This window comes from Chiloscyllium plagiosum, unplaced genomic scaffold (genome assembly GCF_037043375.1).
Source record: "Chiloscyllium plagiosum isolate Xiang-an unplaced genomic scaffold, Cpla_swu_hap1 HiC_scaffold_1, whole genome shotgun sequence".
Taxonomy (NCBI): Eukaryota; Metazoa; Chordata; class Chondrichthyes; order Orectolobiformes; family Hemiscylliidae; genus Chiloscyllium; species Chiloscyllium plagiosum.
The window spans coordinates 2,587,446-2,613,804 of record NW_028270139.1 but is presented as its reverse complement, the minus strand read 5'-3'; the positions used below and the strand labels follow the sequence as shown (position 1 = coordinate 2,613,804).

Here is a 26,359-nt window from a genome sequence, read left to right as displayed (position 1 = left end):
TTACATAAATATCATATTTGATCAACAGTGCTACCCCTAAATTTTATCCGCCTTCCTTTTCATCTTAAATGTTACATGCCCCTCAATAATCAGGGCTAAACCCTTCACATCCTGCAGCCACAACTCATAATGACTTTCAGATTGTATTTATTTACTTCAGTTTACACTGCCAGTTTGTTTACTTTGTTATGAATATAAAGCACAGATACAGAGACTTTGGTGTTGTTCTTTTAGTTACCGTGGTAACACCTAGTCTCCCATGCAGTGCATTCCTAGGTTTTTTTCTCTGCCCCTTACTGCCATTCTCCAACCCATATTTCCCATATTTTTACAGTGTTTCTTACCTAATCTCTACTCATTGATACACCACATACAACATAGAACATTACAGCACAGTACAGGCCCTTCGGCCCTCGATGCTGTGCCACTTTGTGAAACCAATCTGAAGCCCATCCAGCCTTTACTATTCCATTCTCATCCAAATGCCTATCCAGAGACCATTTAAATGCATGTAATGTTGGCGAGTCTACAACTGTTTCAGGTATCTTTCCACATTTGATCTATTCCCCACACTATTACATTTAAATTCCTCACTGCTTCCCGAGTGTAGGTGGTTTGCAAGGACGCTGGCCCCAGCATGGATCAGATGTAGATTGTCACGATTGTATAGTACCCACTTTCCCCAATACTGGTGCCAGTGACCCATGAATCACATCTCCCGCACCACATTCTTCTTTAATTTTGTATATCTTATACCAATTTGCATGTTCTCAGGTAATATTAGAGGTTATAACCTTTGAAGGTCTGCATTTTAATTTAATGCGTAGCTGCTCTGCATGTAGAACCTCTTGCCTAGTTCGATCAGTCATTTGGTATCTAGACAGAACACAACCACTGAATCCTCCCGCTCCCACTGCATGTTCCTTTCCAGCTCTGAACTGATGTCCCAAGTGGCCACAGGCAGAAATCACAGCTGTCTGGCCTCTTGCTTTTTGCTGCAGAGAATGATGTAAATCCCCTTCAATATGCCCTAGTACATTCCTTGTTGCCCACCCCCTCACTTGAATGGCTTCCTGTACCATGGTGCCATGGTTAGTTTGCACGTTGATCCTGCAGCTCTGGCTGTGAACCAGACAGGCTGGGAAAACCTCAGGAGTGCAGGAGGATTGCAGAAGCTGACCCTGGTGTCCTCTGGGTCCCTTTTGCCTGCCTCACTCATAGCCCCTTTTGTACCTGTCCCTGTCTTCTGACCAGATCTAAAGAACCTGTCCTTGGTTGTGTGACTGTGAAATGAGCAAACAACTATAGGACATTGGAGATAGTAAGGACTGCACTGCTGGAAATCAGAGTCAATAAATATGATGCTGGAAGAGCACAACAGGTCAGACTGCATTGGAGGAGCAGGAAAGTCGACAATTTGGGTCAGGACCCTTCCTGAGGACTGGGTTGGGGGGAAGGGAGCTCAGAGATAAATAGAGAGAGGAGGGTGGGAGTGTGTGGAAATGGGTGGGATGATGATAGGTGGATGCGGGAGAGGCAAGTGGGGTGGTGATAGGTGGATGCAAGTAGAGGACTGCATGATTGGTCAGTGGAACGGATAGGTGAGAAGGAAGATGGACAGGTTAGGTCAGGTCAAGATGGCAGGGAGGAGAGGGAGGGCTGGGTATGGGATAACGTTGGGGATGGAGAGATTTTGAAGCTGCTGAACTCTATGTTGAGGCCACTGGGCTGAAAGCTCCTGAGGTAGCATATGAGGTATTTTCCCCAGCTTGTGTGTAGCCTCATTTTGACAGTGGAAGAGGCCCAGGAAGATGGGCCTACATTTCCCCCATTCCCGATGAAAGGCTTTTGCCTGAAACGTTGATTCTCCTGCTCCTTGGATGCTGCCTGCACCACAGTACCACACTCTCAACCCTAATCTCCAGCATCTGCAGTCCTCACACAAGGAAGGTGGCGTTGATTGGAGCGTACAGAGCACAGATGCTCCGTGAACTGGTCCCCTAGTCCGTACTTTCTTTCTTCGATGTAGAGGAGACGTGCAGGCAGCATCCAAGGAGCAGGAGAATCAACGTTTCAGGCAAAAGCCTTTCATCGGGAATGGGGGAAATGTAGGCCCATCTTCCTGGGCCTGCAATAGATCAGGTTAGAAGTAATACAGGTGAATCTCTGCTGGATTTAGAATGATTGTTTGGGGCCTTAGACAGAGGGTTCTAAGGTACGGTAGCAGGGAAAGGTGCATCTCCCATTGCTCTCACCACATTGGAAAGACCAAGCACAGACTAGGGGATCAGTTCATGGAGCATCTGCGCTCTGTACGCTCCAATCAATGCCATATTCTGGTTGCTAGCCATTTCAACTTCCCCTCCCACTCCCCTAACAAAATATCCTTCCTGGGCCTCTTCCACTGTCAAAATGAGGCTACACACAAGCTGGAGGAACAATACCTCATATTCCACCTCAGGATCTTACAGACCAGTGGCCTCAACACACAGTTCATCAGCTTCAAAATTTCCTCCACCCCCAACCTCATCCCATGTCCAGCCTTCCCTCTCCTCCCCACCTCCTTGACCTGACCTGACCTGTCAGTCTCACCTATCCATTCCAGCCTTTACACTGACCAATCACGATAATCCCCGCCGGCATCCATCTATCACCATCCTACCTACTTTTCCCCAGCTCCATCTCCTCTCTCTATTTATTTCTGAGTTCCCTTCTCCCTCCCTGGTCCTGATGAAAGGTCCTGACCCAAACATTGACTTTCCTGCTCTTCTGATGCTGTTCTCTTCCAGCTCCACATTTTATCAACTGTGGGACATTGGTGAGCATCACTATAGTCAAAAGAAAATGAAATAAGTTGAAATATTGTTTGAACATGCAGGATAAGGAATGTTTCTCAAAGCAATAAGCTTAAGCACAAGAGACTACCCTAAATTGAACAACATGCAAATTAACAATGAGATAAAGAGAAAACAACTTTATTTGGTGAAGGTAGAAGGGATTAACTGGTCTAACCACTGGATATCACAGAAACATAGTTAAATGCCAGTGGCATACCATAGCCTGCTTGTGTAATGTGGGTGAAAAGGATTGATCATATTATGCAGTAACTAAAAGCCAGGGCCACTAAATCTGTTGAATTTCAACTTTTTATTTGCTTGAGGAATGTGGCCATCGTTGACTAGGCCAGCATGTGTTGTCTGACCCTATTTGCCCTTGAAAAGGTGTTGGTGAGTAGCCTTTTTAAACCACTGCAGTCCATGTGCTACCGGTAGACCAACAATACTGTTAGGGAGGGCACTTCAGGACTGCGACCCAGCAACAGCCAAGATGTGGCAATATATGTCCAAGTCAGGATGGTGAGTGGCTTGCAGGCGAACTTGCACATGGTGGTGTCACCTTGTATATGCTGCACTGGTCCTTCTCAATGAAATTGCTCATGGGTTTGGAAGGTATTGTCTAAGGATCTTTGGTGACTGTCTGCAGTGCATCTTGTTGATGCTATACAATATTGTTACTGAGCATCAGTGGTGGAGTGACACAATATTTGTGGATGTGGGGCTCATCAAGCATGCTGCTTTGGCCTAAGTGGTGTCAAGCTGCCTGAGTGTTGTTGGAGCAGCACTCATCCAGGCAAGTAGGAGGTACATCACACTCCTGCCTTGTAGATGGTGGACAGGCTTTGGAGAGTCAAAGAGTGAGTTACGCACTGCAGTATTCCAAACCTCCTGACATGCGCTTATAGCCACTATGTTTATGTGCCTAGTTCAGTTCAATTTCTGGACAATGGTAACTCCCAGGATATTGATAGTGAGGAATTCAAAGATGATAATGCCAATGTCAAGGGATGATGGTTAGACTGTCTCTTGTTGGAGACAGTCCTTGTCTGGCACTTGTGTGATGCAAATGCTACTTGTCACTTGTCAGTCCAGGCCTGTATATTGTCCAGGTCTTGCTGCATTTGGATATGGACAACTTCAGCATCTGAGGAGTTGTGAAAGTTGTTGAACATTGTGCAATCATTGGCGACCATCCTCACTTTTGACCTTACGATGGAGGGAAGGCCATTGATAGAGTAGCTGAAAATGGTTGAGCATGGGACATGGCTGTGAGGAACTCATGCAGAGATGCGTTGAAGCTGAGATGATTGCCCTCCAACAACCACAACTATCTTCCTATGTGCCAGTTATGAGCCCTACAGATAGAGTTTTCCCTAATTCTCATTGATTCCAGTTTTGCCAGGGCTCCTTGATGCCACTCTCTTGTCAAATGTGGCCTTGATATCAAGGGCTGCCCCTCTCCCCTCCCCTCTGGAATTCAGCTTTGTCCATGTTTGACCCAAGGCTGCAACGAGGTCAGGAGCTGAGTGACCCTGGCAGAACCCAAACTGGGCGTCACTGAACAGGTTATTGCTGAACAGGCGCTGCTTGATAGCTCTGTTAATGACCCCTTCCATCATGTTACTGATGACCATTGAGAGTAGACTGATGGGATGGTAATTGACTGGGTTGGATTTGTCCTTTTTGTGTGCCATTCTCCACATTGCCAAGTAGATGCCACTGTTATAGCTGCCTTGGCCAGGGGAGCAGCAGGTTCTGATGCACATGTCTTTAGTACTATTGCCGGAATATTGTCAGGGCCCGTAGCCTTTCCAGTATCCAGTGTCTCCAACCGTTTCTTGATATTTGAATGTATCAAATTTGTCTGAAGACTGGTATCTGTGATGCTGAAGACTTCTGAGCAAGGTGCTAAAGTATTCATCCAAATAGATTAATATGAAGACATCATATTAAAAGACCGAGTCTAATAAATTTAACAAATATTTGCCACTGGACTTGAAATATAAAAGGGTGGTAATGCCTTAGTGTATTATTTCTAGACTACTAACCCAGCTAATGTTCTGAGCACTCACGCTTGAATCCCACCATGGCAAATAGTACAATTAATTCAATGAAGAATCTGGAATCAAGGGTCTAATGGTGACCACAAAACCATTCTCGACTGTCAGGAGAAATGCATCCAGGTCACTCATGTCTTTTGGGGAAGAAAATCTGTCATCTTTGCATGGCCTGGCCTACATGTGACTCCAGACCCACAGCAATGTGGTTGACTCTTAAATGCCCTCTGGGCAATTAGGGATGGGCAGTAAATGCTGGCATAGCCAGTGATGCCTACATCCTGTGAGGGAATTAAAAGAAGTTCTACCCTCTTTCCACCGATGCTGCCAGATTTAGACTTATAGAGTCATTGAGATGTACAGGACAGAAACAGATCCTTCAGTCCAACTTGTCCGTGCTGACCAGATATTCCAACTCAATCTAGTCCCATTTGCCAGCACTTGGCCCACATCCCTGGAGACCAGAATTGCATGTAATATTCCAACAATGACCTCCCAACTCCTGCACTCAATACTCTGACCAATAAAGGAAAGTATGTCAAACGCCTTCTTCACTATCCTATCTACCTGAGTCTCTACTTTCAAGGAGCCATGAACCTGCACTCCAAGGTATCTTTGTTCAGCAACTTGTTGAGTTTCTCCAGCAGTTTTTGTTTTTGTTTATGATTTCCAGCATCTTTTTTTAATTCCAGCTTGAAAATATCGTTGTCAATGGATAGCTTGCCACAAAACTTGCCAGTGCTATTTTAAATCATTTTTTAATCTTGCGTCCAGTGAGCAGAATAGCGAAGCCTCACAAACAGTCCACAATGGGCCATTTGAACTTCCCAATCTATGCAGTAATCTGTGACTGGTGCTCTGACAGCAAATGTGGCAGGTTCCCCCATTGTTAGCACAGCAAGTTCAAAAGAGTAAGATCATGATGAAGAAGGCAAGGAGACACCGGGGGATGGATGGAAAAACATAACAGTTGAGATAAGTAGCAAAATTAAAAATTTATTTCAATACTGAAACAGCAATGGAGCAGTCAGAAAAGAATTGAAAACTCTGAAACATGGAGAATAAACAAAATGTATTGAATATTCTAGGTGCATTCATAAAAGAAGGAATATGAGTAACTTGGCTGTAGGAAATGATAACCCTGTCAAAATGAACGACTTTGTCATAAGATCGAAATCCCTAGACAAGTTCAAACATAATTCTACAGAATAATTGGAATTTATGCCAGATTTCTGGAAAGGAAACTAGAGAAGAGTGCACATATTGATTGTCCGGAAATATTAGGTGCTGGTCTGTGAAACCTGCCTTACCCCTGAGTCATGATGTGGCTGGAACATTATGACGAAACGCTGTTAATTCTTGGGTTAATATGGAAGAGGAGAAAGTGGAAGAGACGACTCTGAAAGGTTCCTGTCTACCTGATTTGGAGGAGCCGGTGTTGGACTGGGGTGGACAAAGTTAAAAATCACACAACACCAGGTTATAGTCCAACAGGTTTATTTGGAAGCACTAGCTTTTTGAGTGCTGCTCGTTCATCAGGTGGTTGTGGAGAATAAGATCATAAGACACAGAATTTATAGCAAAAGTTTACAGTGTAATGTAACTGGAATTATACATTGAAAAAGACCTGGATTGTTTGTTAAGTCTCTCACCTTTTAGAATGGGCATGTTGGTTTCAGTTCTTTCATATGTAAATCACAGAACATTTTTAAAGTTACATTATCTACAATCTTATACTACACAACCACCGGATGAAGGAGCAGTGCTCCAAAAGCTAGTGCTTCCAAATAAACCTGTTGGATTATAACCTGGTGTTGTGTGATTTTTAACTGTCTACCTGCATTCTCTAGTCGATCAAAATCAGTTTGGAGATCACATGGGCAAGTGTTGCTATAACGATCTTTGAAGCATTCTTTTAGCTTCCTTTTTGAAATTTTCAGAGAATCCTCACCCACCACACAGTTGCCAACTGCATATTCCATGGGTCAGGAGACATCCTATCCAGCCCCTTCAATCATCATGTAAACCTCGGTCAGATGGTCGTCATTTCCATACTGCTCGAAAGTAACTTTGCCAATGAGGTTTTAAAGCTAGGAATCCTTATTTTAGGCCTCCCACATATAGACGTATGAACTGGGAACACAAGTAGGCCATTCAGTACCTCAGACCTGCTCCACCAGGACGTTGACAATTGATCTGCTTGTGTTCCAAATTCCACATCCCCATCTACTCCTGACCACCTTTCACCCCTTGCATAACAAGAATCTATCGAACTTTGTCTTAAAAATATTTGATGACCCTGCCTCCACCATCCTCTGAAGCAGTGTTCTAAAGTCACACAACACTGAGAGAAATAACCTGCCCTCCTCTCATTCCTAAAAGGATGATCTCTAATTATAAAACTCTTGAGACACCCAGAGTATGAAACATCGCTGTGTCGACTTGGTCAAGACTATTCAGGACCCTACAACCTTCAATCAAATCATTCACTTAAATGAAAACAAGCCCACATTTCCAATCTTTTCTCTGGGCCTTTGCCAAAGCAACTAAATCATCCAGTTTTTAGGGGGAACCAAAGCTGGGCAGACTACTTAAAGTGCAGTCTGACCAATCATCTATATATTACAAATCTATACCTATGGAAATATGTGAAGCACTCATAATGATCACTGTGTGAGCGCTGTTGCATACCAATGAGATATTAGAGTATTGAGAACAAGAGAACTGCTGCTCGAGGCTCACAAATCAGAGAGAAAAGATTACAGAATTATTTGCCAGTTCTGTTCTATGTAAAATAATGAAATTAATTATTTGGACTATGCTTGAGGACCATGCTTTATTCTAGCAAATCGCAGTTAGTGAAGATTCTGATGGCAGCCTCCTTGATTCACTGAAACAAGTGACAATCCAAGTGGACAGTGTGAAGTCCTGTGACATGGTGAAATTCCACTTTCAGATACTGTTTGGAAGAGTTCCATGAATAAGGCTATGATATCAAACTGAAAACCATGAGGATTCATGATAAATCCTGTGAATGAACTTTCTCAGCCATTAACTAAAGAGTATGTCTTAAGGGAATTGTACGGGTGGGGCAAGTGGTCCTTGGATGATACGCAAAGGATTCGATGCTGGGTCCTCTACTTCTGATTTATGTAGACATGCTCATTACAAATTCTCTAAATAGATTAATCAAATGGCCTGAATAGCCTTTCCATCATCATTTTCTAATGAACTGAATTAAAGCCATCTTGGCGTGATTTAATAGGTTATGATTATAAAAAAAACTTTTTTTGTGACTGAAAATGCTTTCAAAAATATACTGCAGATGTCACTGAACAAAAACGTACTGTTTCAGTAATGTAATAACCACATGGGTGCTTTTTCTGTTAACTCAATCAGTGTATGTAAACACATTTTCTCTTACTGTGAGTTGATTAAATCATGTGGGAACATGTAGTTTTCTTGCTTATCATGAAGAGAATTGTTTTCATGGTGAAAGGAACTGATCAATTTGCATGTGACCTCTTAAAAAGATTTATTTATCAGCAGAATACCAGAGATCTGATTACAGGCAGTTTTGAAATTAAGTTATGTTGAAGAACAATGTTACCTTATCAGGAAATGTTTTCACCTTTGAATAAGATGTTATAAAAATGTATCACTATGTGATTAGTTAATCACAGACTCCCCAAATAAAAGTGGGGAATCGTGTGGTCTTAGCAATGCCTCTCTGTAAAGGGGTGTTGTGAACATTCCTTGGTGTAGTCCTACAACAAACTCTTCTTCAGTTCTCTTTTGTAGTACATTGAGGACGGCTTCAGTCTCATGTCCTGCTCTCATCTTTGTATTGAATAACTTCATCTTTGCTTCGGATTTCTGGTCTTCTCTGGTCTTTCACATTGTTCTTCTCCAAACCTTTCCTTCCCTCCCTTCACTTCTCTTTCTGATTTCTTTTTCTCCATTTCTGATTTTAACTGTTAATTTTCTGTTAGTTTATATCCATTATGAGCCTTGACTCCATTAAATACTTAGAGTAAACCTCTGTACATCCTGCACCCTGCAAGGAGCACCATTCCATTCTCCAAATATTCTCATCACCACATACTTTCCAATGATGCAGGCATTCACACCAGCATTTTTGAGGAGTCTTCTTTAGTTTCGCACCCAAGGTTACCCTCTCATCATGATTGTAAGGGTCTTGGACACATCCATCGCATTTCACACGGTTCTGCTCTCACATCTTCCCAAAGAATTACTGCTAAAGTTCCACTAGTTCCACCCAGCCCAATGATTTCACACAGTCTTTCGGTAGAAAAACAATTAGCCTTGCTGGAGGTCCTTGTGGAAACAAATGTGGCTCTTACAACTAATTATTTAATGTTAATTGTACCCACTAATTTTACACAATAAATTACACATTTGTTATGTAAGACTTGTGCCTCCTCTTGATTAATACTGTATAGCAGTCTATACTCTTAACACTTATAAATCAACAGGTCCTTAGATTCAGTAAAGAGAGCCTTGAAGACAACAGATTGCAAGCAGCTTTGAGATGCTACATATTTCAAACAGCTTTAATCAAATAAGAGTTACTATAGAGTCATAGAGATGTACAGCATGGAAACAGACCCTTTGGTCCAACCTGTCCATGCCGACCAGACATCCCAACCCAATCTAGTCCCACCTGCCAGCACCCGGCCCATATCCCTCCAAACCCTTCCTATTCATATACCCATCCAAATGCTTCTTAAATGTTGCAATTGTACCAGCCTCCACCACATCCTCTGGCAGCTCATTCCATACATGTACCACCCTCTGCGTGAAAAAGTTGCCCCTTAGGTCTCTTTTATATCTTTCCCCTCTCACCCTAAACCTATGCCCTCTATTTCTGGAATCCCTGACCCCAGGGAAAAGACTTTGCCTATTTATCCTATCCATGCCCCTCATAATTTTGTAAACCTCTATAAGGTCACCCCTCAGCCTCTGATGCTCCAGGGAAAACAGCCCCAGCCTGTTCAGCCTCTCCCTGTAACTCAAATCCTCCAACTCTAGCAACATCCTTGTAAATCTTTTCTGAACCCTTTCAAGTTTCACAACAGCTTTCCGATAGGAAGAAGACCAGAATTGCACACAATATTCCGACAGTGGCCTAACCAATGTCCTGTACAGGCGCAACATGACCTTCCAACTCCTATACTCAATACTCTGACCAATAAAGGAAAGCACACCAAACACCTCCTTCACTATCCTATTTACCTTTGACTCCACTTTCAAGGAGCTATTAACCTGCACTCCAAGGTCTCTTTGTTGAGCAACACTCCTTTGGACCTTACCATTATGTGTATAAGTCCTGTTAAGATTTGCTTTCCCAAAATGCAGCACCTCTCACTTATCTGAATTAAACTCCATCTGCCACTTCTCAGCCCATTGGCCCATCTGGTCCAGATCCTGTTGTAATCTGATGTAACCCTCTTCGTTGTCCACTACACCTCCTATTTTGGTGTCATCTGCAAACCTACTAACTGTACCTCTTATGCTCACATCCAAATCATTTATGTAAATGACAATAAAAACATTAAGAAATATTAGAAAGAGAAATAATATTTCCATAACAATTTAATGTCAGCGAGGGGCTAAACAGAAGACAAGATGTTGGAGAAGACTGTACATAAGATATAGAATTGCTTCACTCTTAAATATAAAGTCTGAACAAGTAATTTCATTTTTAATGCATTCAGAAGATGTGGACGTCACTGGATAGGCCAGTATTTATGGCCCATCACTAATTGCCCAGAAGCTGTCTGAGAGTCACCACTTCCAGGTTCAACAGCAACAATATCCACCCGTGAAGGACAATCAGAGAAATTAGATTCTCCAATACAGAAATGATTCACAAAGAATCAGAATTGATTCTGAGATCGATAGTACACAAGCCAAAGATTTACTTCCAAGTCAGAAGGGAATGTGTTTTGCAAGAACAGTGTAACCTCTCGACCACCTATAATTGTGAACACAGAACCTTAGGGAGGAGATGGGGTCGTCAGTGTAACTATAAAAGTATTGATATACATCAATGTCTAATTGTTAACAAAAGGGAAAAGTAGCTTGGGGATGATGTTGTAAAAGGCTATGGTTCTGAAAGAGTAAATGTTAAAGTAGCATTAGCTCCACCCAATCTGATAATGTCTCACAGCCTTTGGCTAGAGAAACAGTTAATTTTGCTAACTGATGGAGACAGATGTTCTAATTATGTCTAATCATATTAAATGTACCTATAACAATTATGCAATATATCACATCTTGTATGTAAGACGAGTACATGTACCTGTTTTTGTTAAGATGGTGTGATGGTTTATCCTCTGCCACAAATAATAAATACAGACCTCTAGACTCAGTATAGAAAGGAGGATTGGCAGCAATGAATGACCTCAACCATAAGACAGCAGTGGTTGGTAACCTGGAGATTTGACAGCCCTCCCTCTCGGTTTCTCTTTGTCCTCACCTGCCACTCCATAAGCCTCCACGTACAGCTCATCAACAATTCATTTCCACTGTTCCCAGTGTGCTGCCATCACCATTCACATCTTCACCTTTCCTTTTGGCATTCCAATGGGATCATGCCTCTGATATCACAGTTCATCTCCAACATCCCATCCCCCTTCCTATGGCACCATTCCCTGAAAATGCAGAAGATGTAACACCTATTCTTTTAACACTACTCTTTCTACTATTCAAAGCCAAAAGCACAGCTTCCAAATGAAGCTGCACTCCACTTCTTTCAATTTATAATATTATTTTCACTGTCAACAATGTATTCTCCTTCACCTTAGGAATACAAACAGTTTTGCTGAATACCTCCATTTAGTTTGCCAACATGACCTCAATATTTCTCTGACTTGTCATTTTAATCCTCCTCCTTCCTCTCACCCTGACATTTCTATCCAGATCCCAGCACCTCAACAAGGAATCTTCCACATACCTTAGATAAAGGCAGGGATAGCTAGGGACCATATTCCAGTTTTGTTTCTTTGTTCCTTTCCTTGTCACACCCCCATTCCTAGTATCCATGTAAACTTGTCATTAATTCTTCCCATTTTTGACCCAATTATGGACTTTTTGTTTCCCATTATCCAATTTGTTTTGCTCAAAACATTTCTGATAAAAGGTCATTAATTTGAAATATTAGGTCTCTTTCTCTCTCCATACATGGTGCCATAACCTACTGAGTATTTCCAGAAATTTTAGTTTTAATTTTCACAATGTTCTACGTTTGAGCCAGTATTAAACAAAGAAATACTCTCATGGATTGCAAAGAAAATGTATCAAACAAAACAAATCCTCTGTAATGGCTTACAGCACAGTAATACCAGATGGGGAAATACTAAGTGGACATAACAGAAAGTACCAAATGTGGTTCCTGATTGATGCTTTCAGCATGAGTTGGGATGAGGGGAAGAGTATTGCAGTTGGTATTTGTGTCCCTTGTCAGTGAATGGGTGAATTTGCTGGTTCCTGCTGCTGTGTACATTTAACCAAGTCTGCTTTTGGGTGTAGAGTAGTTGCATGCACAGAATTGTATTCAGTTAGAGTGACTCGAAAGTGAATGACTGATTTGTATTCTCTGTTACAGGTCCCTGTGAAAAGAAAAGCCATGAGGCATCAAGGTGGGTGCCTTTAGCCCTTAGTCACCATCTCCCTGAGCATAACAACAGAAGTATTAGGAATAAAGTTCTCATAATTTGTGGCCACAATTTCGATTTTGGTCATTTTGGGGTGGTGTTTTCTCATTCAGGAAAGATCTGTTAGAAATGTATGAATTATCTTGTATATTTAAATTTCAACAAAACATGAAGCCATAAACAGTTGGGAAGCAAAGTGCATCTCTTTAGTGGGAATTATGAGGGGTTAATGGGTTCACTTTTTACATGAGAAACATGTGTCTGACTGATTAGTTCATTTAATTTATTATCTGTTTTTGTTTTTAATTTCAATCTACAAACAGACTCTGGCACTGAACTAAACCAGCCATGATGAAATATGAGTCTTCTGGGACATTTCACTCTTCAGTGGGTCATACCAAGAAAATCCTGTGACTGAGTGGAGTCTATCAGCAGATGTTGAAACAATGGTTATAATTTAGCCCAACCCATTTAAAGACCTTACAAAGGTGGGGGGGGGAATAAAGCCAAGTTACCTATCCTTTCTTGGAATTACAATGCAAGTGATGAGTTGCCTGTCATTTGTAAATGACAAAGAGAATGCAAATTCTCCATCAGTCACTGATTTATCACCTGGACCACCATCACCATCTCCTCCACCTGCAGGACCACCACCTCCACCACCTCCACCACCACCTCCACCACCACCACCACCACCGCCAGGACTTCCACCTCCTCCTCCACCCCCTCCTCCTCCAGGTTCCCACCATGGCCAGAAAAAACGGATTCGCAGTTTCTTCTGGAAAACCATCCCTGAGGAGCACATCCGAGGCAAAACTAACATCTGGACTATCAGTGCCAGAGGGCACGCCTACAGGATTGACACCAGTACTATTGAGGAGCTGTTTGGACAGCAGGATGAAGTCAAATCTAAATTTGGCACAACAAACAAGACTTCAAGGTCCCCATTTAAAAGCAACAACCAAGAGGTAAAATCAGAATTTGGATTTACTTTGTGTTTTCTAATTTACTGTAGCATGTGGGTTATTTCCAAAATGTATTGATTGCCACATACAGCTCAATGGTAGTGATCTTGCCTCTTTTAGAAGGTTATGGACTAAAATCCGAATAAAAGGATTACAGTGTATTATCTATGCTGGCACTTCTCTGCACTATCCTGGACAGATCTGCATGATTGAAACTGAGATATTTAAGCAAAATTCCAACTGGGTGGGCATAGCAAGTTCCAAGGCACAACCTCAAAGAAGCACAGGTCAATATTTATCCCCCCAACCATCATCTGAGATTGAAATTGGCACCATTCCATCTGCAGCCTCAGAACTTTGGTGAGGTCAGATGAGATCATCTGCTGTACTTGCTTTACTTCTAAAACCACTTAATCAGTCGTCTTTATAATGCTGTTACTTGGTCCATGTTTTGCACAAACTGGATACTGTCTATCCCAGGGAACAACAGCGACTACACTCCTGTGTTCATCAGTGTCTAGAAAGCACTTTGGAAAGTCCTGAGGTTGCAAATGGTGTTGTGTTTTCTTGATTACTCTTGAGTGTACTTGAATGAAAATTTAAATTTCAGCAAAGGATTTGCCAAAAATGAAATGAAGGATGTTTAAAAGTGATTGCTATTTGAATGGTCAATTTATATTTCAAAAAATCGCCCTCTCCCATTGAAATGTGGAGCTCTGTCTAAAATAATTGCAACATTATGAAATGAAAATTGAAAATCTTGAAACTATCTTGATCAGATAAGCCAATGGGCTGAGAAGTGGCAGATGGAGTTTAATTCAGGTAAATGCGAGGTGCTGCATTTTGGGAAAGCAAATCTTAGCAGGACTTATGCACTTAATGGTAAGGCCCTGGAGAGTGTTGCTGAACAAGGAGACCTTGGAGTGCAGGTTCATAGCTCCATGAAAGTGGAGTCACAGGTAGATAGGATAGTGAAGGCGGCGTTTCCGTTACCAGTCAGAGTGTTGAGTACAGGAGTTGGGAGATCATGTTGCGGCTGTACAGGACATTGGTTAGGCCACTGTTGGAATATTGCATGCAATTCTGGTCTCCTTCCAATTGGAAAGACGTTGTGAAACTTGAAAGGGTTCAGAAAAGATTTACAAGGATGTTGCCAGGGTTGGAGGATTTGAGCTACAGGGAGAGGCTGAACAGGCTGCGGCTGTTTTCCCTGGAGTGTCAGAGGCTGAGGGATGACCTTATAGAGGTTTATAAAATTATGAGGGGCATGGATAGGATAAATAGGCAAAGTCTTTTCCCTGGGATCGGGGATTCCAGAACTAGAGGACATAGGTTTAGGGTGAGAGGGGATAAGATATGAAAGGGACCTAAGGGGCAACTTTTTTCACACAGAGGGTGGTACGTGTATGGAATGAGCTGCCAGAGGACATTGTGGTGGCTGGTACAATTGCAACATTTAAGAAGCATTTGGATGGGTATATGAATAGGAAGGGTTTGGAGGGATATGGGCCGGGTGTTGGCTGGTGGGACTAGATTGGGTTAGGATATCTGGTCGGCATGGACAGGTTGGGCTGACGGGTCTGTTTCCGTGCTGTACATCTCTATGATATCTGGTCGGCATGGACGGGTTGCACCGAAGGGTCTGTTTCCATGCTGTACAGCATGGACGGGTTGGACCGAAGGGTCTGTTTCCGTGCTGTACATCTCTATGACTCTATTCATCAAACCGCCCAGTGTCTCAGATGAACATTTTGGAAAAATGTCATTTATCAAAAAAGAAGCTTATATCTTTGTCCTCAAATGCTGACAGACTAGCCGTGCTATTAACAGAATTTTTATAACTCTGATTAAATACTTTTACACTCTTTTAGTCCTAACCACACCACTTTCTTAATAAAGCTCTGGCAGTATAATTCCTAAAGCCTCAATACAAAAGTGCTCGACTGGACTAGGTGATTCAATTATCATTTGATGATACCTGCATCTATATCTTTAATTTTATCTATATTTAACTAGCAGTCCCAGGAAGGTGATGCCACATGGAGATTCCTAACCTGTTCTGGGCCATTCTATTGTTTCCTTTCTGATAAAAACCTTGTGTTTGTAGCATAGGCCAGAAGGATTTGCATTGTGATGCATCAGGTACTGGGCTATCGATCAGGCCATAGAGATCATGTTCTGTCGGAGACAGTGAGGACTGCAGATGCTGGAACTCAGAGTCGAGAGTGTGTTGCTGGAAAAGCACAGCAGGTCAGGCAGCATCCGAGGAGCAGGAGAGTCGACGTTTTGGGCATAAGCTCTGATGAAGGGCTTAGGCCCGAAACGTTGATTCTCTGGTTCATTGGATGCTGCCGACCTGCTGTGTTTTTCCAGCACCACACAGATCATGTTATGTACCAGCTTCATTATATTTTCTTGGTACCATCTCCAATTCCGATTACAGTCCAGTCCTGCATTCAAATGCTGCACTTCAGAACATGCCAGCTTCTCCCATTGAAATGCTGTTGCCAGGGCACTTTGTACACAGGGACAGACTCCCATCTCATGAATTGGAAGAGACTGTATCTCAGGGCTCTTCACGGGTTCGCTTAGCATTCACTCACTCTGTGCCTTCTCAGTGTTCCTGCCTTGCCTGGCCCTTTGCTTTATGTTGCATCAGCCAGAGCTTATTGGCTTACAGTTTCTGCCTTGCCTTGCTGTTTAGTGGAGGCGCAAAGCCAGGCACCTTTCATTGTGGTCAGCAGTCAATGGGGTGGACCTGTTGCTGTATGAAACTATGTTGCATCAATCTCATAGCTGCACCATGTGTCAGCAGTATACATAGCAAACACACTACATAGACAATGCCATAATTTCAATAGAAGCCAATGTGGCTGCTAGAAGGGAGCTTTTGTCTGATTTTGTCCATGCCTCAACATCTGTGGGGTGTAGCTCTCAGTCAGGTCAAGGGAGACAACCTTCAGTGAGGGGATCCCAACACTGTACGTCAAGGGCAGTATCTGCTGTCAGTCCAAGGGCTTTGGTTGTTTGAAGCAGGCAGTCAGGGTCATTTTCGAGAATTGCAGGCATAATGCAAGGATACAGAGGGGGTTGGGGTTGGGAATGGGGTAACACACAAATGAGGTGGAGGGAGATGATAGTGCATTGGAGGACATGGGTTGGGGCTGAAGAGGGTGATCGTTGATGATCACAGCCAGCGCAGCATTGATGGTCTGATAAAGTCATAGCGATGTACAGCATGGAAACAGACCCTTCGGCCCAATCTGTCCATGCCAACCAGATATCATAACGCAATCTAGTCCCACCTGCCAGCACCCGGCCCATATCCCTCCAAACCCTTCCTATTCATATACCCATCCAGATGCCTTTTAAGTGTTGTAATTGTACCAGCCTCCACCACTTCCTCTGGCAGCTCATTCCATACACATACCACCCTCTGCATGAAAAGTTGCCCTTTAGATCTCTTTTATATCTTTCCCCTCTCACCCTAAACATATGCCCTCTAGTTTTGGACTCCCCCACCCCAGAGAAAAGACTTTGTCTATTTACCCTATCCATGCCCCTCATGATTTTGTAAACCTCTATAAGGTCACCCCTCAGCCTCACCCTATTCAGCTTTTCCCTATAGCTGAAACCCTCAACCCTGGGAACATCCTTGTAAATAATTTCTGAACCCTTTCAAGTTTCACAACATCCTTCCTGTAGCAGGGAGACCAGAATTGCACGTAATATTCCAAAAGTGGCTTAACCAGTGATGGAAGACATGACTCAGCTGCAGGCTGTACTAGGTATTGTGAACAGAAGAGCAATCCCAAGACAGGGTTCTCATATGGGACAAGGCCAAGGGTGGGTAACCCGTATAGGTTGGTTTCTCATTAGCAAAACGTGACTGTGATTGCAGGTGCAATGAAGTTTCAGCCATGTCACGCAGAATCAGCACGTCTGATTGCACTCACATTGTGTGCACAGTGAAGGGTAGCCCCTTGGCTAGCACTAGTTCAACCAGATGTACAGCTGGGCTTTAAATGGCGCCAGTGCCAGGAATGCCAGGTGGTTCTGGCAGTGGTGAGTACGTCTGCCTTTGGTGGAGAGAGAAGACAGAAAGAGTTCAGAGCCATAGAGTTGTGGTGCATTGGTAATGAGGCAAGCGTGTGAGGAAGCTCCTGCAAACGTTCCATGAAACTCACCAAAATTCCCACTCAGCCAATTTCTAAAAAATTCAGCCCAACGTGTGGATGACTGTTTCTTGAAGAAAGCATGGTGAAAGAGGTTCAGAATCAGACGGAGCAGCCACCTATCAACGACGTTGGCTTCTGTTGAAATGGCTGCCATTATCTATGTAACATATTCATTATGGGAGGCACAGTGGTTAGCACTGCTGTCTCACAGCACCAGAGACCTGGGTTCAATTCCCACCTCAGGCAACTGACTGTGTGGAGTTTGTACATTCTTCCAGTATCTGCGTGGGTTTCCTCCCACAGTCCAAAAATGTGCAGGTCAGGTGAATTGGCCATGCTAAATTGCCCGTAGTGTTAGATGCATTAGACAGAGGGAAATGGGTCTGGGTGGGTTACTCTTCGGAGGGTCATTGTGAACTTGTTGGGCCGAGGGGCCTGTTTCCACACTGTATGTAATCTAATCTAATCAAAGAGGCTGGGAGAGGTTAAGAGAGGTTTTTACAAATTACAAGTGGAAATGCGTTCAGAACTAATTATGATTAAAAAGCTGTAAGTAGAATTGATTACAGTAATTCCTGTTTTATATTGTTCGGGCAGAACTTTGATTAGTTAACGGAGCATTAACATTGTTTTAAAGTAATTCTAGCTGAGTTTGACAGAGGGCCACATGAGCCAATTAGTGTCATTTTAGAGTGGACCCTTCCCCCTCTTTGACCTTCACTCTCACTGCTAACTGTCCCATCCGCTGTTTACCTCCTGCAGATTAAAGCTGCTATTCCAGAACACAGGACCGTAGAGATGATTTGGGAAAGGGGCATGGGGATCAGGAAAGGGGGATGAGGATCAGGAAAGGGAGGTGGAGAGTGGACAGTTTAGTAAGAGAATGATCACAGCAAAAGGAAGGAGACGGAGTGAAAGGTTCATCGAACAGAATAGGTGACATGCAACAGAAGCAAAGAGAGATAAGCTAGTAGTAAATTACCATCTATTTTATATTTTTAGATTTATCTTACTTTGGAAGTTACTTTATTTTTCAGTATTGGAATTTAGCAATGTAAAGTATTTCAACTTAACAGGGTGCAATGTTTTAATGCTGAGAAACATCCTATTGTACTTAACCACAGCTTTTATATTGGATTTAAAGAGAAAAACATGGTACACTTAAAGTTGTTTAATTTAAAATAACCCTTTTCAGGAGCACAGCAGCAGCTCAAAGTGAGGACTAATTTTAGATACATTTATAGTACACTTTTACATCCCCAAAATGCTGAAAGTGCTTTCCGAATCTCCATTTTAAAATATTTTTAGAGAGTGAGTGAAGATGAAATCAATAAAACATATTTAAAGTAGGTTAAAATAGTTAATTTTTTTATAGATATTTTTATTAGAAATTTAACATTTTTACAAGTTTCCAAAAATAAACAAAACTCTCAAGTACAAACATTGATATACAATTAAATCTTAAATATACAATAGCCAACATTTAACAAAAGAAAAAATACTGAGAAAGAAAAAAAAACAAAACTCAGCTAACTACTAATCTAACCTACAACTAACCAGAGTGTATATTTAAGTCTCTTACATTATTCAAATAAGAGAGTGAGAAAAAAACCCCAAAAAAAACAACAAATAACATAGAAATTGAGTAGTGAGATACATGCTCGGAATGTGTTAACATCAAATGTAACAAAACCCGTATTCGTGCGGGATTCCTCTCCCGAGGGGCCCCGGACCAGCCAGGTTTGTAATCTCAATTAAATAAAAGCCCTTGTTAGGATAGCCGAAATATCTGTATTTATGTAATTCAAAAAGGGCTGCCATATTTTATAAAATAATTCGGTCTTTCGGTGCACCATATTTGTAAGGAAGTCAAGGGGAATACATTCCATAATTAGTCTGTGCCAATTTGAAAGTCCAGGGGGGCCCTCAGCCACTCAGTTCACCAAAATATTTTTCCTTGCACAGAAAGAAAGAATAGAAAATAGTCTCTTCCCGTACGTGTCCAGGGAGGGAAAGTTCGAAAAGCCCAAGAGGAGAGATACAGGGTCCACTTTAATTTCCGTTCCTAAAATTTCTGTCAGGGTACTTGCTACTTTAGTCCAATATCTACGGATCTTATGACAGGTCCATAAGCAATGTACAAGAGTGCCCATCTCTATTTTGCATTTAGGACACATTGGAGATGCTCCTGCCTTAAATTTTGCCAGTCGAACCGGTGCTATATGGGCCCTATGAAGTATCTTCAGCTGGATAGCCTGGGTTCTGTTACAAATAGTAATTCTTCTAGCATTTTCCCAAATATCATTCCACGTTTCTGTGGAGATTTCTAGTCCCAGATCCTGATCCCATGTTTTAAGCAGATTGTCCATATCTCCGGATACTTCATCATGTAGTAAATGATAAATAGTACTGATGGAGGATGCCCCCATTGGTCGTAGGACACTACATTCTCTATCGGATTTATAAAGATTATCTAATAACGTAGTCTTCTTCTGTATGTAGTCTCGAATTTGGAAATATCGAAAGAGGTCTTCATTAGGTAATCCGAATTTCTGACGCAGCTGTTCAAAAGACATCAAGACCCCATCTTTAAATAGGTCCCCAAAACATGAGATACCCCTGGATCTCCAGAGTTTAAAAGTGGCATCTGTTAACCACGGTTGGAATCCCCATGCTCCCACTGTTGCCGCATAGGGGGATGTTTTATGTGAGTTGCCCTCATTTTGCCGCATTATATTCCAAGCTTTAATTGTGTTTAGTATTATAGGGATTTTACAGTGGTCCGTAATGATTTTCCTCTTGTCTGAAAATAGAAGGTTAATAAGTGGGTATTTTACTTGAGAGGCCTCAATGTCCAACCAGATTGATTGTGGATCAGACAAGACCCAATCAGCTATGTAACTTAATAGGGAACTTAACTGATATTTCCTAAAATCTGGGAAGTCCAATCCTCCCCTTGTCTGTGGAAGCTGTAGCTTCTTCAGCTTAATGAGGGGCCGCCTATGATTCCAGATAAAGGAACCCAGCCAGCCAGATAATTTACATAAAGCCGTCCTCGGCAGCATCACCGGAAGCATTCTCATAGGATATAGGAGACGGGGCAGGACATTCATTTTAATTAGTGCTATTCTACCCAACCAGGAAATTGGAAGGTCTCCCCATCGCTGGAGGTCCTGCCTTATCCTTTCCAGTAAATGCACAAAGTCAGCCTTGTATAACTGACCAAATACTGGGGTAATAAAAATGCCTAAATATAAGAAACCCTCCAGGGAAAAAGGAAAAAAGGGATCCGTCCGCTAAGCGGGGTATCATAGCAAGGCCACCCATTGGCATAGCCTCCGATTTTGAAAAATTAATTTTATAGCCTGAGAATGCACTAAATGTATTAATAACTTGGATTAGGCGAGGTACGGACATTAGAGGATTACTGAGGAATAGAAGAACATCATCTGCATAAAGGGTAATTTTATGTTTACTTGTACCAATCCTTGGGGCCACTATATTAGGATCAGCTCGTATAGCTTCTGCTAGTGGTTCAATTATTAGCGTAAATAACAATGGCAAGAGGGGACATCCCTGACTGCAGCCCCTACCCACACTGAAGCTATCCGAACCTAATCCATTAGTAACCACAACTGCTTTGGGATCACTATACAATGTTGAGACCCATTTGGTAAACACCTGTCCAACGCCAAATCTTTCCAATGTGTAAAACAAATATGACCATTCGACCCTATCAAATGCCTTTTCCGCGTCTAATGAAACCACTACTCCTGGTATCTTTCCCTGATGGCAGGCTTGAATCATATTCAAAACCCTTCTAATATTATTGGATGATCTACGACCCTTAATAAACCCCGTCTGATCCTCCTTTATAATATGTGGCAGTACCCTTTCTAGTCTCAGTGCTAACGTTTAGAAAGGGTTTTAAAATCTACATTTAGCAAGGGTATTGGTCTGTATGACGTACAATCTTCTGGATCCTTTCCTTTTTTAAGGATAAGAGAGATATTTGCCTCTTTCAGCGAAGGTGGGAGACAGCCCTGACTGTATGCGTAGTTATACATGTCCATAAGTGGACCAGCCAATATTTCTGTAAATTCTTTATAGAATTCAGCTTGAAAACCATCTGGGCCAGGTGCCTTACCACTCTGAAGTTGCCTAATTGCATCAAGTATTTCTTGGACTGTTAGGGGAGCATTTAGGACCGATACCTGTTCCGGAGTTAGGCCCGGAAAGGTCAAATCTTTAAAAAATGACTGCATCCTCCTCGTCCTATCTTCACAATCCTGCGATTTATATAACTCAGAATAAAATTCTCTAAAGATCGCATTAATCTTTTTATGATCATGAGTCAAAATACCTGTACTTTCCTTGATAGACGTAATAGTCTGAGGGGCCTTTTTTTACTTTGCAAGAAATGCTAAGTATCTACCCGGTTTGTCGCCAAATTCATATAACCTTTGTTTTGCAAATAATATTTCCCTCTTAGCCGTTTGGGTAAGCGTAGTGCAATTTAGAACATAGAACATAGAACATAGAAGAATACAGCGCAGTACAGGCCCTTCGGCCCTCGATGTTGCGCCGATCCAAGCCCACCTAACCTACACTAACCCACTATCCTCCATATACCTATCCAATGCCCGCTTAAATGCCCATAAAGAGGGAGAGTCCACCACTGCTACTGGCAGGGCATTCCATGAACTTACGACTCGCTGAGTGAAGAACCTACCCCTAACTTCAGTCCTATATCTACCCCCCCTTAATTTAAAGCTATAATTTAATAATAGAAGGTCTATCAGTGTATGCAGTTTCAGCTGATTTTAAGCGGGCTTCAAGCAGACGCTGTTGTTCTCCCTTTAATTTTTTCTGGGTCGCTGAGCAGGAGATGATCAAGCCTCGCGTGTAAGCTTTGATGGTCTCCCACATCATTGACGGGTTGCTAGCTGTACCTGAATTAATTTCTAACAAAGTTTTAAATTCTTGAGAGAAGTACTTTACAAATTTACTATCTTGCATTAGGAAGGGGTCCAGACGCCAATGCCGAGGGGATGTCCCATTGTTCCTCGCCTTAGTTTCCATATATACAGCAGCGTGGTTGGAAATTGCTATACTACCTATTTTACAGGATGATATGGAATTTAAAAAAATTGAGGGGGCAAAAAACATATCAATTCTGGTATGGCATTTATGTGGATTGGAGTGAAAAGAAAAATCTCTGCCCTGTGGATGAAGACATCTCCATACATCTACTAATCCTAATTCTTTATTCAAGTTAATTTTAATAGTCTAGAAACCAATTGCTGTTTTGATGAAGGAAACCAGTCCATGGTATTTCAAGATTGTGAGAAAGTGCTCAAGATAATGGAAAAGTAATACCATTTTGGCATTTCAGTACCATTTGCTAAAACTAACATGCTAGCGTTATGATTGGTCAGCTTCAATCTTCAATAATACGGGCCTTGGCAGCACTGCGTTTGATTTAATGACCTAGTAAGGAGCATGTGAGAAGATTTGCAGTGAGGCTGTTTCCTGCCTTGGTCAGTTGTGGAGAGTTGGGGATCATGTTTACTTTTGAGTCATGTAAAGTCAGAGGAGGTGCAAGTTACCGTGTGTTTTATCTGTCTATCCAGTTCGTTAATCCATGTGGCATTCTGACAAGCCCCAGAATGAAGTGTCCCCATAATCTCATTTGATCAGGCACGTTTAGGGACGTTTTGGAAAATAAAATGTTACATAACAGAGCAAGGACCAGCAATCTTCTGAAACAAATTCACTAAGTTATTTTTGAAATGTGCAAAAAGCATTAAGCTTTCTTAATCTTACTTCCATGAAATTATTCTGTCACTTTTGCGTCAGCAGCGTTTCTCAGTAATGCCTTGGCTCACTTCAAATAGACGCAACACAATTCTAAAATTTGCAGTAGTGTCCCAGTATTCGGTTACTTGCCTTCTGTAACTTGCTGTAGCTGCAGGGTTAGAAGAACAGGAGTAAACAAGTTTGGGATGGAAAAAGACAGCAAGGGCTCAGAATACAGATGAGAGAGAAGCTGCCAAGCTGTAGCTTGCACAAGGAATAACAACGGCAAGGAAAGGAATTCATTTAGCCAGAGGTAGGGCTGGGCAAGTAACTATGAAACTGAACAAAAAAATGGTAGGGTTTGGAGCGTTGGGGTGCTGTGGGGCAGGAAATAGGGAAGCAGAGTGAGTGTTCACAGTGGTCATCTTAATGGTTCATTGCTCTTTGTTCCTCATAAGAGTGCATGTAATTTCTTTGTTTGAAAAAATTAAGCATGTTTTAAAACTGTTAGCCTAGTGTGCCCTCAGTTTATAGATCAGCAATTCTTGGGATCACATTTTCTCATTGTTTTTGCCCTAATAAAGGGGTGAGAACGAGAGGTCACAGTTTCCCAAGAAGCAAACATGAGCTGGAAATATATTTTCACACTGAGAGTAGTTTGGGTCTGGAATGCACTGTCTGGAAATGTAGGGGAGGCAGGTGCACCTGAAGCATTCAATAGGGACTGGATGTTTATTTAAACAGAGACAATGGGCAGGGTTACTAGGAAGAGACAGGCGATTGTCACCAAGTCAAAATGCTCAGAGATCCAGTGCAAACACATTGGACCAAATAACATCCCGGTGCACCATAACTGTTCTGAATATCTTAATTAGTGGGAGACGCTGTCAGGAAAATGGATTCAACAGCCTGGAGAGAGGTAGGAATGTGTAATGGTAGTTTATTCAAATGGCTCATGCTGCAAGTGGCTGCTCTGTGGCATAACACGAAAGCTGTTTTGCTTTATTTATCAAAGCAGTGAAGTCCGTTTCGAGGAAATAGCTTACACCTAGAATTCCCCAAAGTTGAGCTCTAATCTGATTGGTGCCTTTGGGATGAACAGCTCCATGGAGATAATAGGGAGGGAAGAAATGTCCATCATGTTTACTGTTGCATGACTACAGGCTGGGACAAGTGTAGGGAAAGTACACCCACACCATTGCTCTGTCTAAGTTATCAAATGTCACGTTAAGCAGTCCAAGGAGTGGATGAAGGCATAACAATAAATAATGAAACACGTATGGAAAAAATAATTTAAACTGCCTCTTCTTGCAGCTTGAGGATTTGATTCTGAGATTCAGAGGCAGGTGGAGGCGGGCCTGGGCAGAGGGGAATTCTACCTGTCTGCCATAACTCCAGCAGGACAGTGACACATCCCTCAAGAAAAGAGGGCAACAGCTGTTTGTTGTTCCTTTGGGGATTTGTCTAATTTCCCACAGGAGCTACAACATGAGAGGGGGTGGGACCCCACGCAGTTTCAGGGCTGACGTTTTAATGCATGCTGTTAAATTATGGTTTTTACTCCTTTGGATAATGAAGTCTCATATTCAGTTCTAAAATCTTTTTTCTTGCTAGGCTCCTGAAAGTTGTCATGCAGTTTGCACTGTTTTATAGAAACCAATCCTACAATGAAATAAATTCCAATCAAGAATTGTTGTATGTAAAATAGCTTCTATCCAGTTGGCATGTTTTATTTTGGCATCAAAACAGAGCAAGGTTTCTCAATCCAGCAAAGATGGAATCATTTAGAGATCAATGTTACCGAAACAGTTAATGTTTTTTGTGTCATTTCGCTCATCTTTAACTAAGGTGTTAATTTTGTTAAAATAAATCGCTATACCCTTGTGTTAAAAGTGGAAACAAAGGACTATGATGGAAATTGACTATTAATATCATCCTGATGAAGGGCTTTTGCCCGAAACGTTGATTTTCCTGCTTCTCGGATGCTGTCTGACCTTCTGTGCTTTTCCAGCACCACTCTGACCTAGACACTATTAAAATCAGCAGTAGTTTTTAGGCTAATATGTAAATGTATACACTGATTAGCTTCCAATTATATACTACCATCCCAAGAATGGAGTTGACGAAGAACAGATACTGATTTCTGGTAAAAATGCTGTGCTACAGTGTATTTTACATTTAAAACACTTTCATGTTCTATATATGAATAAATAAACAAATCCTTGGGAATACGGTGTAACAAATTCCATGTGTTTATTAATAGATACTTTTGCTTGGAGCTTTGATTTTATTCTAAGTGCAGGTGCTGTTTAACCTTTCAAACACTGAGGGAGAGACATCAATTTCTTGAAATGAGTCAGTAAGGAATCATGACAGTTCAATCTTTATGAGTCTTGATATAACCTTTGAAATTATGCTTAAATATTTCAATAGTACCTTAAAAATATTTATTTTAAAACATTGCATAAGTATCAGGAGTTTTATATTTTCTTTCCTTCTTCCCTAAAGAAAATATTATTCAATATCTATCTAAATAACTATTTTTCAAATAAAGGTGTTTTTAAGAGACACTGATGGAAATTTTACGCTATTATGTTTACATCTGATATCCATAAGCGGCATTTCTAGCACAGCCTACACATTTTGAAATGCAGAATAGTTTGCAATTTGAGTTTTAGCCATTATCACACCCTCCTGTCACCCTGAGTGAGGTTCAGTAACTGAGGCTGTAGCAGTGTACGCAAAGTATGGGTTGCAGATTGTGTGATGAGCAGTTGGGGTTGGGAATTCCCAGTGGAAGCTAGAGTGGGACAACCCTGGAACTGGCTCCATAATCTTTTGATA

The 26,359-nt window shown here is 41.8% G+C and overlaps 1 protein-coding gene across 5 annotated transcripts in view; it reads left to right on the top strand.

Annotated features, from left to right (window-relative positions):
* fhdc1 (FH2 domain containing 1) overlaps positions 1-26,359 on the top strand; it is a 211,650-nt gene that overhangs the window by 17,272 nt on the left and 168,019 nt on the right. For all 5 annotated transcript variants that reach the window (XM_087999865.1, XM_043700016.2, XM_043700029.2 and 2 more), the window contains exons 2-3: positions 12,525-12,558; positions 12,897-13,541. In XM_087999865.1, coding sequence (XP_087855991.1) covers positions 13,110-13,541 — 432 coding nt within the window. In that variant the 5' untranslated portion in view covers positions 12,525-12,558; positions 12,897-13,109. The remainder of the gene's footprint in view (positions 1-12,524; positions 12,559-12,896; positions 13,542-26,359) is intronic.